Below are 15,077 nucleotides of genomic sequence, written 5' to 3' on the forward strand. Positions count from 1 at the left end.
CCTCGTCCACGCCGAATTTCTTTCCTGTTATGATACCATATTCCTTCCATAGAAGAGTGATCAGTCGCCTGCCTTTGTCAAGCGGCTTGACGCCCTAGTCTAAATCGGCAACCCCTTTGAAGTCTCAGGGGGGAGTGTTAAAGAAGAAAAAAAAGAGCAAGATAAAGAAGCCGTGGTATGAGTTTCACGTTGGTATTGATTGTTTTGGGCTCCCGATTCGACATCGGTACCACTTGAGGAAGCTATTCATGCGCGCTTTTGTGATTAAAAGAAACAGAAATGACATCCGGATACATATCTATCCAGAATTTTGTTTTATGGAAAGAGAGACAAGCCTAGGCTCATGTAGATATCGGTATAGCTTACACTATGGATAATCAAACAGAAATGACATGAGCGTGACTGGTCAGAGTGTTTATTACTGTCGTGCCCATAAGACCTGGATTGCCTAGTCTCCCATCATTGCATAACTTGAGATAATACGATTCTTGCTTATCGACCTGTGACAACCGGGTTCGGAAATGGTACGGAAGACTTACTTACATATGCGCAGGCGCTCATTTCAGTACTATATTCGTTGCCATATTGGCTACCCAGATATTCCCGAGAATGGCTTCGGATGCTACGTGGAGGAACTTAGAATACATACGAGCTAAGCTATGCATTCGTGGTATCAGTTATACGAAGAGATTGTCTATGTCCATACCCAGCAGTCCTCTCATCATTGATCATTCTCCAACTCCTGCAACGGCCATCCCAAAGCGTCTTGCCAGTAACTCCCGAGATGGTCGGCAATGAGGCGTATCAAAAACGCACCAGAATCCCCAACTAGCCAGACACGGCGACATCGATGAAGAAGGACGCCGTAGTATGCCAGGACCAACAAGGCCTCTGGCCGGTTCTTGCGAACAGTTTCTATATAGTCTTCGCTCAAGACGACAGGGAACGCTGATGCAGCTTGCAAATTCGTGCTTTGTGGTAGGTTACGATAGACGTTAAAAGCCCATTGCAGAGTGTGGGCGGCATTGCTGCATGCCTCAACTGATGCTGGGCTTAGATCGGAGCTTTTTATAAGCTCTATCAACGGAGCGCATTCGTCGCCCTTGTCGCCGAGCTCCGCCGCGTTTTTGACCCCAAGGAAGAACTTGGCTAAGGGAGTCTCGAGAAGATCGTTGTACCGGTTTGAAGTTGTAGACTTGACACCGCGATGTAAGTGAACCGAGTTGCAGAACCTTTCTATAAAGGCATGAAGGGAAGAACGATATTGAGTGAATGTATCGTACAGCATATGCAAGCTAAGGAGTGATGAGAAGAGGAACCGGGGGAGGTAATGTGCATCGTAGTTAGCCACCTCTTGGGCATCCTTGTTGAAATGTGAAAGAGCACGGGTTTGAAGCTCCGTAGCAGTCCGGCGATATGAAGCTGCACTTTCAGGGTGCAGCACAGCTAGATGGTCTGCTGATATAGCGAGAAGCTGATCTAGTGCGTAGGGAGCTTGTGAAGACCATTCGAGAGCAATATCAAGAATAATGTCCAGATTTTCTGCATCGAGAATCACTGACTTGCGGAAGTGATGCAAAAGTATGAGATGTTTGTTGGTGAAAACGGGCAGAGGCAGAGCTTCTGTTTGTGAAGATGATACCGGTGACTCAGCAAATTCAGGAGCAAAAGACTCTGTAAAAGAAGGTAGAGTCGTTGAAGGAGCCCGCTCGTTGACATTAACGTTATATCCGAGATATGCTGGTGGCGGTATTGGAGAGGGACGATGTAAAGCCCCTGCACTCGACACGCTATCGACGGGGCTCTGCATTCGACTGCCGTTATTGCTCACACTTATTAACGGCTCATTGAAGGAGGTAGAGGAAGCCAAGGGCGGATCAGATCGCGCCAGTGATGAGGAATTAGCAGCGCCTGATGCGGCAGAAGGCGGAAATGAGCATGTTCGCTCACTGACAATGCAGTTACCGCAAGCAGGACGTTTCTCGTCGCATTTGATATGTCGTCTCTTACACTCCAAGCAACCATTGCGGGACTTGCGATGGCGTCTTCGGAGCTTGGTCACGGGATTATTCGTCTCATCGTTAGAGTGAGGGTTGGGATGCGGATGCATCGGAAGAAAAAGAAATATAAAAGAAAGGGCGGTAGGGTAGTTTAAGCACGAGGTGTGGTCTGGAGCAAGCAAGAATTGGTTGTTCAGATCAGATCAGATCAGCAGTATCCAACAACTGTGACTACAGTAGACTAATACTCCATAATGGTTCAGCTCTGAATTGAGCGTTATGATTGGCTGGCAAAGTCCTTCCAGACAGCTGCCGTACAAAACGCGTGCTGATGGCGAAGTACTAACGTTCTTATCGTACTGCCTGGGTTACGTTTTTAGCTTTTCTCTTGTTAAAATTACGTTACTGGATCTATTTTAGTCATTTGTATGGATCTGCCTAAGCCACGTAGTATAATAATAGCATCTACGGATACCCAGTTCCTCATCCATAGTAGCGAAGTGTCTCCAGGACGTGAGAATAAAGGGACACAGCCATGCCTGATGATCCATAATGTTCAGAATCTTCATTTCTATGCCAGATATAACCGAGCTTCCAAAGACCTCCATTTCCTAAGACTTTTCAGTTGATGTAGGAAAAAAAACCAGCCTTTTACAAAGGAATCAAAGCACCATCACCAACGCAGATATTCAACCAGACAAGTATGTTGCCTGTCGGAATAAATTTACCTGTAGCCTTACAATACACTTACACTAGAATTGGTCTGAATACGCGGTTATCGGTTTCAGTTTGAATTTTCGTATTTAACACCCGTACTATACGCGTATAAATTAGGTGTCTACCAGAATGGGTAGTATGATATTGTATGTACCAAATCTTCAATTCAAGGGCCGCAATTTCCACAGGAACAAAAAGCTTCAATAATCAGCTGCCTTCTATGATACCAAAGAAACGATAGTAGCAAACAACGGGGTATATTCCTGTCTAATCGGCAAAACCTGAAAACTCATCGTCCTTGTCTTTCTTGGCTGCCGTCGCTTCAGCAGCTGCTTTTTCACGATTTTGTCTCCGGACCTCGGCGATCAGATCGTTCAACTCCATCTGCTTGACCTTCTCGTCGTCCGTCATCTTGGATGTTGCCTCTGCTTCACGTCGCTTGCGTCTCTTCTCCCTTCGCTCTACTCGTTCGTCTTCCTTCTCATGCTTAGCACTCCAGGCCTCGTTGTTCTTGCGCTTGCGTTTAACCTCCTCTTTCTGATCCTCTTTCTTGGTGCCGGACTTCTCCTCCTCAAGAGCAGCCTTTCGCGCTTGTTCTCGAGTCTTCTCCTTGTAGGCGTAATTGTCCCAGTCGACTTCAAGACCGCACATCTTATCACCTGTCCAGCCCTTGAGTTCGGGCATTCGAGGCATACGGAGTAGTCCCCACGCGTTACCAAGATCAGCCCAATCGAGGTCAGCGGCGCGGAAGATAGATGTAGCTTGGTGAGCGCCGTAGCTTCGAGCCCAGCTTACGAATCCCTTTTGAGCCTTGTCAAACAAACCCCTGTCTGTCAATACGAGGTCCCTCATCTTCTTCGTGGCTTCGACAGCATCCTCCTCTGAGGTGATGACAACAGGCTTTTCCAACTTTGCGATTGGTGTTTTGCGAATTTCCAAAAACTGTACATAGTCTTCCTCTCGTCCCGGATGTAACATCACCACCGCCAATCCTTTCCGGCCTGCACGACCAGCTCGTCCACTACGGTGGATGAATACCTTAGGATCCGAAGGCGCATCGATTTGAACAACCAGGTCAACTTGTGGAATATCCAATCCACGAGCAGCCAAGTCAGTTGTGAGCAATATTGTGGGAGAAACCGAGTTGAGGAACTTGTTGAAGTTCTTCTCTCGTACTTTAGCTGGATGCTTTCCGTGTAGGGGTACCAGCGCAAAGCCTTCTGGTAGGATCAGAGGCAGTGTATGTTGGAAATAGTCGACAGCGGCGCACGTAGAAAGGAAGACAATACTCCTTTGAGGTTGTATGGGTAGTTGTCGCAAAAGTTCCGCAAGAGCAGGAAGTTTCTGGCTGGCAGGCTTGACCATATATGTCATCTGAAGACTAGCAGGCGTTTTTCTATCCTCAAGAATACCACCTCCCTTCATCTTAACCTTAACTTCGATCTTGACAGGGTTTCGCAGACCAACTCGAATGATCTCGCCAACAGCCTCGCTTACACTGGCGCTGAAAAGACCAGTCCTTCGTTGTTTCGGCAAATGTGACAAAATCTTTTGTAGGTCAGGCTTGAAACCCAGATCAAGGAGGCGATCGGCTTCATCAAGGACCAGAACTTCGAAGGATGATTGAGGGCAGTGGACGTGGGGCGAAGAGAGGAGCTCGACGAGCCGGCCGGGCGAGGATATAAGAACATTAGGGCTATGTCGAAGGAAGAAGCTGAGATCTTGTGCCGTAGTCGTTGTACCTCCAACTAGCAATTGGGGCACGATGGCGGGCACCGTAGTGGAAGGTCGCTTTTCGTCGCCTTTAAGATGGGAAAGGACTTCGGCAGAGGCCTCGTGAAATTGCAACAAGTTGACAAGAACAGTGTGGATCTGAGCAGCCAGCTCGCGGGTGGGAGAGACGATGATAGCGGCGACATGGTGCTTTTTCGTAGGCTCGCTAAGTCGGAGAAGTTTTTGGACAAGAGGAATAAGGAAAGCAAGGGTTTTTCCGCTACCGGTGACAGCCTAGAAATGGGTTAGGATGTCAATCGCATTATGAATGTATAGTTCTAGCCATACCTCGACTACAACATCTTTGTTCCCAAGGAAATGTGGCAGAGTTGCAGCTTGAACGGGCGTCATCTGGTTGAAGCCCATGGTTGCGACGGCATCGCGAATCCAGTCCGCTAGAGGAGGATCAAGGGAATCCCAAGCTCTAGGGCTTCTCTTCTTGGGCTTTTCAGTAGCCATGATCAGCCAAGAATGGACAAGACCAAGTTATGGTTATTATAAAAAATAATTAGTTGGACTGTATATCACAGATCCAAGGCGCATCGAGGGGCCATCTTTGACATCTTTTGCGCGAAACATTTCTTGAAATTTTTATCTTATCACCACGTGCCGATGCTAGCGTGAGTTGTGGCGCAGTCCGTCCACCATGATGTGGCTTACATTCTGCCCCTACCTCAGCACGTGCTCAATGAAAGCATTACAGCTCGGATGACGTGGGACTTGACAGTCCCTGAGATGAATGATTTAATCTGGGCTTAAGTTTGGCAGGTGACGTGACATGTTGATTGATTGGAAGAGAGCCTGTCAGATCAGATGGCGGAAGATCCGGAACACAGCTCAAGTACTAGGCGGAACAGCTAATCTTGTTTTTAATTTCATATGCTTGTTCGCGAACCGTTGGTGTTTCCCACCCGCTATTGTTACCAAACCTTTACATGAGGATATCTTGAAGGCCGAGGTTTTCATCCAAAAAGGACCCTCTAGCAGTCTATCACATGCTTCAAACCTGTAATTAGTAGATGTACAGTACAGTGGACATGTAAAAGGCGGTGTCCACTCCAGAGGTTAGGTACCTCTGTAGTTCTGAGACGGCAGCGGAATTAAACGCCACAGATACGTATTCCCCAGACCCAGAATGAAGGAAAATCTTCAACCTTACCGTTAAGTTACCTACAACCAACGCCAAATACTGTACTTGTGAGGAGAATACTCGCCCTTCTGCGTTAGTCCTGTACTGTACTGTATCCTCTTTTTTCTCATTTCCAGTGTCACGCGACTTATCTTTGCCCTCTTTGACTCTCGTCTCCTGCCTGTCTCAGCGCCCCCGTCACCTGGAATCAGCCGTCACTCTCACACGCCCAGCTAGTACTGTACTTTCGACTGTACTGTACATGTGTGCGTGCCCCGGTCATCAACGTCTTATATCTCCGAACCCATCATGCGGCGGGGGATACGACCTCCGTTGCATCCTTGTTAATCAATCTGGATTCAATAAATATCCAATCTTCCAAACCGAAAACTCGGCCAAAACGTAGCCCGAGTCCTCCGAAGCGGAAGCGGAATTCGAGTCAGAGTCTGAGCCCGAGTCAGGGTTACGGCAACCAAGACCAACTACATCATCAACATCATCCGCCGCCGCAACAACAACAACAACAAGGCCTCGAACATAACGGCCAAACTACACGCCACAGTCATCGGAGGCATAGCCACGGCGACACGGACGATCACTTTCTAGACCCTGGAAAGCGACAACATAATCATCCCGCTCACGGATCCTCCCACTACGACACCCCCGACACCTTCACCATTTCATCTTCATCAGAATCTATCGCGACGGTGCGCTCATCGCGCCGTGATAAACATCTCCACTCTTCAATACCCAATACATTCTGGCCTCCTGGTTTCAACAGTCTTCGACGTATAGTCGTCGGTGCCGTTCGCTGCTCCGCGCTCCCGCCCTTCTGCCTCACCATGTCCTTCCGATCCAAGGTTCCGGAGACGCCCCGCGTCATCTCGCCGAGTCCCACCCCGTCCGAACGTGATGCCTCCGATTACATGGGCCCCGTTACACGTTCTGCGGCCCGGAGACGGACACCTACGCCCCAGCCGCTCCATGAAGAGCTGGATGAGGATATACCTGAGCCTCCCGAGTTTCGACGAGCTCGAACCCGTAGCCGCTCGCCGATCGATACAAACGCCGTTACGCGCTTAACAAGGCGGACAAGCACTGCTGCGAAAGCGGGCAAGATGTCCAAGGATACTATTCCGGAAGAACAAGTGTTAGATGGCGCGCTCAACAGTAACGGTAACGGCAATGGAAAGGCTTCCACATCAAATGGCCACCTTGCGCCTCCTCAACCTTCAGCACCAACAGGATGGTCATGGCGCGACTTCAGCCGCAGCCCTAGTCCGCTCGGGTTGATTCCTATCCATCGACACTGGAGAACATTTGTGCACAAGCATGAGGTACCCCGCAAGGTGCTGCACGTCTCGATTGGCTTCTTCGTCATTTGGCTTTACGTGACCGGCACTCAGACAACTTCAGTGACGCCTTGGCTCATGTCGGCGCTTATTCCTATCACCACAGTTGACTGGCTCCGACACCGGTACGCCTCTGTCAACCGCTTCTACGTTAAGGCCCTCGGTGCCTTAATGCGTGAGAGCGAATATTCTGGCTGGAATGGTGTCATCTTCTATCTCCTGGGTGCCTGGATTGTCCTCTTCAACTTCCCCAAGGATGTTGGTATTATGAGTGTCCTTCTGCTCAGCTGGTGTGATACCGCTGCCAGTACCTTCGGCCGACTTTGGGGCCGATACACCCCTCGTCTCCGCAAGGGCAAGTCTCTTGCCGGTTCCACCGCCGCCTTCCTCGTGGGTGTTGGCACATCGTACTTCTTCTACGGCTGGCTGGTGCCCACCATCGGTCCTTTCCCTGGCGATGAGAACTTCATGTTCAAGGGTATTCTCTCACTGCCCAAAACCATCTGCGAGGCTGTTGGCGTTTCGCAGGAACAAACAACTATCTCGGGCGCAGTTGCTCTGGGCGTTATGGGTATCTGGTCCGGCTTCGTAGCTTCTGCTAGTGAAGTTGTGGATATCTTCGGCTGGGATGACAACCTGACGATTCCCGTCCTTAGTGGTATCGGTATCTGGGGCTTCCTCAAGATTTTCTCATAGACAAGCAACTTTGCCTAGCAGAATACAGAGCCGACATCTTATGAGCAGGATCCAGCTGCTCTTTTTCATCAGATGACGGTTCCTATGAGACATTGAGCAAAAATGCATACACGGAGCACGTTAGTCCGACATTGTGCATGCATCAGGGGCATATGTGTATTCCCTATCCTCACCCCTCGTTTCTCCATCCGTGCCTTCATTTCTTACTCGTTCTTCTTTGTGAAAACATTCATCATTCAACGATGGGACTACCGGGGATCGAGTTCACACAGGTCTTTCAAGAACTCTGTTTTTTATTTGTACTTTTTGAGCTAAGCTTGCGAGATGGAAACGATGCGTGGTAGAGAAAGGGGAAACCAATCCCCCTTAGTAAAAAGATTCGACATGAATATCCGCTTTGGGTACATGGCCGCGAACCTTGGTTTTTAGGCTTGCATGTGGTGTCACATCGGGAGAATATATATATATATATTCCTTTGGGCGATGGCAGGGACGCTTTGGAATAGAACATGGAGCGGGAGCGGTATGGGCATGGGCATGGTCGGGTGTGATATCTTGGTTACAAGTAGACAGGACGGAACTACATAGGTATCTTAGTTAGATCATGAGACGAAACGCATCTCTTTTCTGCGATCAACTCAAAAATAATGACATCCTGTGACGAACAATTTGGTCGCGCCACATTTGACGTCTGTTGTACGAAGGCTGTACGGCATTTCGTATTGCTCACCTCCCTGCTCAACGGTCTGGTTGATACATGAGTGCCACGAAGTATCAAGCTAGGAATTCCGGTGATGCTTATCACTTGGGCTGAAGTATGTTTCACAACCTCCAAGGCTCTACAAATTGAACAAGATGGACAGAAGAGTTTCGGATGCCAATCATCCGGGATTAGACAAGTTGTACAGAAATGTTTAAGAAGTTTCTTTTTTGGCATCTCGGAGGAATTACCCTGGGCATGATTTTGTCTCTCGGTTATGTCCGGTCGTTGAAGACGGACTTACACGACAGCGATCATGACGGCGGGGAGAGTTGGAGTTGGAGTGGGAGTGGGAGCCCAGTCGAGTTGAGTCGCTCAATGCTGGGGGCGATTTCTGCTTAGAAGATGGCTGCCTACGTCACGAATTATCAGACAAGAAGTAAGATGATTTTGAGATATTTCCTAGGCAAACTCCTTCTGCATTGGGTAAATAGCTGGGTAGATTGGAATGGATATCAATTGCTCTCTCGACAAAGCCTCATGTTCATCGCATACCGTACACACCATCTTGTTGAAAAGAGAAAAAATCCATCTACTTTGCATCTCTCTTTAAAACTGCCATCCTATGAAATGGTGCCCCATCATCAAGCCCCCCTGTACAGAGTCGCATCTTCCCCTCCGTGTGCCTGGGCCACGCCTTGCCGCACACAACGGCGCTGAGTTGTCCGTGCGTGGTGGAGGGTATCAAAAGCAGGGGAGGCGTGTAAATCCAAGTAGAGTAACTACGGATAAGGAGGTAGGTAGACATGTACTAGGTTTATAATATCTCATGGTATGTAATGTACGCTTGGACAACTATGTTGCAATAAGGATTTTCTGTTTGTAACTTGCTCATTTTTTACCGAATAGGTTGAAAAGGAGAATGTCATGATCAACCGCCAATGGTCTCCTGGTGGACATGTGGATGCGCTCTAAGAAAACGACACCTGCCCTGCCATGCAATGCAAATGCAATGCGATGCGATGCGATGCGATGCACTGCAGCAAGAAAGCACTCGGCTTCTTGTGGAGGAACAAGCCGTCCATGTCTCGATTTCCCCCCAATCTCGACGAATCTCGCGTTAGTATTCGGCTCCAGTCATCATCTACAGGTTCATCTCGTGGCCTTTACCTCAAATCGATCAATGTGAGGCGGGCAGATCAGACGACTCCAGTGGACTCCAGAAGCAAGTCATCAAAGCACAGCAGTTTGAGCTCGATCTGACATACAGCTTCCAGCGCAGGGCTCGCAAGTCATGCCACCTAGGTGATGGACCTCGGGTTTGATGGTAGGACTTGCCATTCAAATCGTATCAAGATGCGATCACCAGGAGCCATGTACAGCTAATGGGATCGCGAGACTCTGGAACAGGGACCACGCTCATTGATACCGATGATTATCGGCCGTAGTGCAAAGGTATTCCAAGTCCGAGGACGCAGTACCGGTGAGACCGGAGAGCAGTTCACTGTGTTTCGCGATTACAGCAGCTGTCCGCATCGGATGTGCATGAGCCGTGACAGCTCCTGAGAGCTTAGTGATGGCTTCCTATTGTGAAGGGTGGATAGCCACAGTGACCGTTGGAAGACGTGTCACGGTGGCTTCAAGTACCATGGACATGGGTAGAGCATAGAAGGCGTTGTTGCTGCAGATTCCAGAACTGCCACCGTTGAGTTGCAACCTTGAAGCTGTACGGAAACGGGGCGTCCTCTCCATTCGTAGGTGTCAGTCAACCGGAAGGACATAGTGGGGAGTTTCAATCCCAGCCAACGGTTGTCGACACAGTTGCAGGGCTTAGGTCCATTGCGGACAAAGTACATGGTTTCTTGATATATGCCGAATGATAACATTACCTGAAAGCATCAATGGCAAGTGCAACAGTGGCTGCTGGCATGTCTCATGGCATAGGCTATCATGAGACATTCGAAGACGACAGGAAAGCTTGGTAGGTAAGTACCATTGTAGGCCACTGAGATTCCATTGTCAAGGAAAGAGACCGGAAATCACGATTGGTTATGTCACACTTTAGTACTCATGATGCTGACTTCGGGAGCTATTAAACGAACCGTATCGTTGCAACTAAACCGAAAACCGAGTGCTGAACCACAAATCTGTCAGGTCACTGCTTTTCACTATCAGTAAGTCCTAAGCCAAGAGACTCAACCCGAACGGATCTTCAGGCATATACCCTGTCACAGAAGTCCTGAATCAACTGTGCCATTACTCACCAACTCGATTGACTCGGTAGATGGTGGACCTCGCATTCTGCTCTGTGGTTAGTGTTCGTTAGTAAGAAAGCGGGGGAGGGGCGAGTAGAGGTAGAGAAAGATAGAATACCCATTGCAATGGATGCAATCATGACACTTGTCCGAACATTGTCCAATTAGAAACCAAGCGGAACTGGCCGTTATTTCTATTTTTCTCTCCTGTTCAAATTAAGTCAAGTGTGCTCAGTAGGAGGTCGAACGGAATGAGGGTGCAGAGGACATAACTCAGAGGAATCGGATATGAAGCATTGAGAAAGGTCATGTTATAGTGGTGATAGTGGATCCATAGAGTTGTGTTTAGAGCTGCAGGCTTGCAGTGGTACAAAGTTCAACGATTGAGTCAATAGTCGGGCGAATTCAACCCATGCGATACGTAGATGAATGGTTGATGAGGCTCTGCGTAATTGAAAAAAAATTAAAAAATTAAAAAATTAAAAAAAAAATTGATATGGCACGTGAAACATTTGGGAGTAGCCAGAAGTAAAAAGCAAATTCAGCCAAGAATGGTGACAGATGGGAGGATGGATGGAACGTCCTGTCCTGGTCCTGCCTGGTCTGCTCAGCCTGTGCTGTCATCAGAGATACCTGGTCGTTAACCACACGCACCTTCCCCCACCATCCACCACCCTCTCCTTCGTCTTCTATTCCGCCTTAGTTAAGGTTCTTTGGAGGCTTCTAATACGTGCTACGTATTGGATTGCTCCTGCCAAACCTACCTTTCGGCACACCATTCCAGGAAAGGTCCTCAAGCAGGGCAGGTGCGAGAGAGAAAGAGAGGAGACCCTGACCCCCCATCAATTGGAATTGACTGACTGACCCCTCGATCGGGTCCCTGGAATTCAGTACCGGCCCTTGTCTACCTAATGTCAATCAATCCTTTCCATCCCACCGTCACAATAACGTCTGGTAATTATCTTGACAACGCATCAACTCCTTACTGTACTCTCCTGTACAATTGCAGAGGGCAATAATGCCAGAAATTGCCCGACTTGCTGCAGCTCTACCCGACCCGCCGCCTTGCGTTCGCTTCTCAACCCACACCCTGTCAACTATTTCTCGTGGACCAATCCTCGCCTAGTCCATTGCATGGTGTCTATCTTGACCATCGCAGCGCATCGCCTCTTCTTCTCCTCTTCTCGACACGTCTGAGCTTTTCTGGTTAAAACGCCGAACGACGAGGGAAATGCAATTGGATGGGGGGTGTAGGCAGATTTGCGCTTGGCTCAGGGCTTCAACATGAAAAATCCAATGCTGCTTTTCCATCAACTTCGCCTTTTTGGCTTTACTTAGCGTCAGCGCGCTTGTTTGCGACTCTCTCCGCCCCGTCTCGTCTCCATCCACGGTGCTGCCTGCTCCCCTGCAACAGGGAACCAGACGCAGTTCTAATGCATGCCAAAATTACACAGCGGATTCAATCAGGAATTCTGCAGTTTCCGGTATCCGCAATGTTTCCACGCAGTTTCTCCTTGCTCGAAAAGCTGAAACTTGATATGGCGGTGGAATGCCAAGAGGCTTATAGGCGGTTGGTGATCTCTCACTGATACCCATTTACACGGTGAGGCAACCAATGTCTTTTTTCTTGACGCCCACCACCCAATGTTACCCGCTACTCCAAAAGGTATCGGAAGCCGGCCGGTTCAGATGTATTCTGTATGGTACAGATATGCCTTGTAAGGGTGTGGGCATCGGTGTCTACTTTACTGTCCTTGCCTAGGTCCATCTAGCCTACTGTCCAACCAGTCAGCGTCAGTCCCATCGTTCGTTGCGTTGTCCGTTTGGCTCTTTCTTACCACGATCCATCTACCTGCTTTCAGTACGCTACAGTCTCGTACTAGTTATCGCCAAAAAGCAGCAAGCCAGCCTAGTTTGCGCCAGCCATGTCCCTCACGTCACTCGACCACGAACCCAAGCCAAGCCTGGCCTCGACTTGCCTCCTCCGCTGCCCAACTACCGAGTTATTGTACTTTTACGCTCAGACGGCCGACACTACAGTTCTTAACAGGTCAGTCAAGCAAATATCGGTGGGAAACCGCACCGATCGCTTTTTTGCCCCAAGACAAGTTCTACACATGGTTCTTATCCCTTCTCAACACTTGGACCCAAGGGCTAGTGCAGCCACTGGTGTCCGTTGATGGACCCGGATATGCATGGCATCTTAGCAACATCTCACTTTCTTTTGCCCTTCGATTGGTATATTGTACTTGACGGTCTAGTTCGGTCCCTTCCACGTCGGGTTTTCCCTCGGTCTCCGCTCCAGCACACAGATATGTATACCCTTTCCATGAATTAATTATTCATTGGCACATGCATCGTCATGTCCCTGTCTGGTGCCTTTGGCACAGAGCCATTGCCCTTTCAAGCACATATCCCAGTCTTACTCTTGGAGTTGTCCGGTAGATGTCACTTTGACCTCAAGGTGGTCTCCATTTTTTCCAATTTCTTAATTGTTACATCTTACATCTATGATTGCGGTCTTTGCTCTCGGCATATGCACATGCCCTTGCTCATCCTAGACTGGTCTTGTTACACCCAGCCAACGGCGTAGCTCAAGGCCGTTTACAATTTTAACGTCACTGCATTGCTCAAGCAGAGACCCTGAAGCGTGTTGAAGCCACACGCTTTTGTTTTATTTTACTCTTGTCATATTCGAAAGATCCGTTCTCTAACTTCACCCTCCCCGTAAAGCCCTATCTTGACCATGTTTTCTTACTCTTCTCTTTCGTTGGTCCGGTTGTTAAACAGCCATACATTCGGGTACTCTTTGTACCATTTCATAACCCTCCCAAGACTCCGTTGCCGCTCCTAGGCCCCCCTAGTCACCCTCCTAGCAGTCCTAGTTTTGAAGGTTTGTTACCTTGTCGTCGCTCTCCGTGATGGCCCACACCTCTGCATCTCGTCGTGATCGTCTCGTCTAGCCCCTCGATCACCTCTCTGCCATGCCATTATCCTGCCGCATCCCATTGCACGCCCTTGTGGGCGGGGCTTTTACCTGTTGACGAATCGTTTCGGGATGAGTTATCCTGAAGTTGTTCCGGTTTGGCAGTGGAGGGTCTCTGAAAAAGTATAAAAAGGCCAGAGTTGATCAAGTTGAAGATTTATTATTCTTCTTCCTTTCTCATCACTCTTCAATCAACTTCAAACTTGAAGGCTCAGCTTACTCGATACTCACACCAAGTCTCTTTGACTTGCTGTCTTGATATACAACTATTCTGCCTAAGTGTGCTTTACTTGTTCAAAGTCAACTTGACATTGAACCATCACCCAAACCTTCTCTCGAAATAGTCAGTTGGCATAAACACAACTTCCTCCCTTCTCAAATCATCATCATGTCTTCTCACTACACTTCTGTGGGCTACTCCATGCCTCTTCCCGTTCCCTCTAAGGGCTCCCACTACCCCACCTACAGTCAATATTCCGTCTCGCCTCCGGAATGTGATGACTCGGTTAGCTCCGCCTCGGGCGTCCCCTCTTACAGCAATGGTGGATACTCGGCTACCTCGTCCGGCTACACATACTCTGGCGGATATGGCGACTATGAGAGCACTCGCTCTGCTAGCGGCGTGGACTTCCAGGAGTACATGCAGGACCGCTTTGCTAACTCGTTTGACCCAATTCCTCTTGACCGCAGCATGGCTATGCAGGCTCAGACGTAAGTGGACCTATCTCAACCATTTTTCGTGATCGCCGCGGCAGATCCCTGTTTGTCTGTCGGTAGACTCGTGGGAAATGCATTCGCTTGCCGTAACTGGCCTGCAAGGTTCTGTTAATACCATACTAACTCCTTGACAGATCCGGAAAGATGAACGCCAAACACCGAGAGCTCATGGAGCTACAGAAGAAGGCACAAGCTCGCCTTGCAAAGACACGCGAGCGCTTCCAGGAGGGTATGCGCGATGCCCATGAGGTTCGCAGCGACCTTGAGTGGACACAAAAGAAAGTTGGGTAAGTCGAATTTGATGAAATGCATTCTCACCAGACTATTACAAACCCAATTTGTGGTTTGTCTATTCTAGCGAGTTCAATTTGCATCATTCATGGATTTGCAACATGGCGACTAACCAATTGCCACAGTTCGCTGAAGACAAAGGCTTCTCGCAAGCACGGCAAGGAATACAGCAAGGCTCGCGCCCGATACCCGTCACCTGAGAACTAGATTCTTTTCAGAATTAACTCTGGGGCGGCATCTTCACTTTGACGACAAAATTATCATCTAGCGAGCAACTTTTATTTCACGACCAACTCACTAAACTTTCGCACATAAAATATGTTTTTGCGAAAAGAACGCCCGATTGGATTTTTGGTATTTCAATAATGATCTTCTTTTGTACTTAATATTGCGAATTTCGCATTTGTCAGGACACCCTCATACTTAACCTGCATGAACGGGTAGTTTATGCAAGGGGAATG

General features: G+C 48.7%; 4 protein-coding genes across 4 annotated transcripts; 2 read left to right on the forward strand and 2 right to left on the reverse strand.

Moving 5' to 3' along the window:
* Positions 1–438: 438 nt before the first annotated feature.
* B0J16DRAFT_161817 (uncharacterized protein) lies at positions 439–2,304 on the reverse strand. Its single transcript, XM_046122216.1, has one exon. The coding sequence runs from the start codon at positions 2,108–2,110 to the stop codon at positions 722–724; it is 1,389 nt and encodes a 462-aa protein (XP_045981533.1). The 5' UTR covers positions 2,111–2,304; the 3' UTR covers positions 439–721.
* Positions 2,305–2,809: 505 nt separating this feature from the next.
* Positions 2,810–5,043, reverse strand: B0J16DRAFT_289653 (ATP-dependent rRNA helicase SPB4). The gene is made up of 2 exons (XM_046124216.1): positions 4,779–5,043; positions 2,810–4,724 (listed from the first exon to the last, which is right to left on the reverse strand). The coding sequence occupies exons 1-2, from the start codon at positions 4,947–4,949 to the stop codon at positions 2,985–2,987; spliced, it is 1,911 nt and encodes a 636-aa protein (XP_045981534.1). The 5' UTR covers positions 4,950–5,043; the 3' UTR covers positions 2,810–2,984.
* A 193-nt stretch (positions 5,044–5,236) lies between these two features.
* Positions 5,237–7,667, forward strand: B0J16DRAFT_363711 (uncharacterized protein; the record flags this gene model as incomplete). The annotated part of the gene is made up of 3 exons (XM_046129886.1): positions 5,237–5,498; positions 5,757–5,855; positions 6,026–7,667. The coding sequence occupies exons 1-3, from the start codon at positions 5,269–5,271 to the stop codon at positions 7,665–7,667; spliced, it is 1,971 nt and encodes a 656-aa protein (XP_045981535.1). The 5' UTR covers positions 5,237–5,268.
* A 6,329-nt stretch (positions 7,668–13,996) lies between these two features.
* B0J16DRAFT_321850 (uncharacterized protein) lies at positions 13,997–14,823 on the forward strand (the record flags this gene model as incomplete). Its single annotated transcript, XM_046125661.1, has 3 exons — positions 13,997–14,319; positions 14,460–14,612; positions 14,742–14,823. 3 exons carry the CDS (start codon positions 13,997–13,999, stop codon positions 14,821–14,823), a joined length of 558 nt encoding a protein of 185 aa, XP_045981536.1.
* Between the last annotated feature and the right edge of the window lie 254 nt (positions 14,824–15,077).

The sequence above is a fragment of the Fusarium flagelliforme genome, assembly GCF_020744385.1.
Source record: "Fusarium flagelliforme strain FIESC 12 MPI-CAGE-AA-0113 chromosome Unknown B0J16scaffold_5, whole genome shotgun sequence".
Classification (NCBI taxonomy): domain Eukaryota; kingdom Fungi; phylum Ascomycota; class Sordariomycetes; order Hypocreales; family Nectriaceae; genus Fusarium; species Fusarium flagelliforme.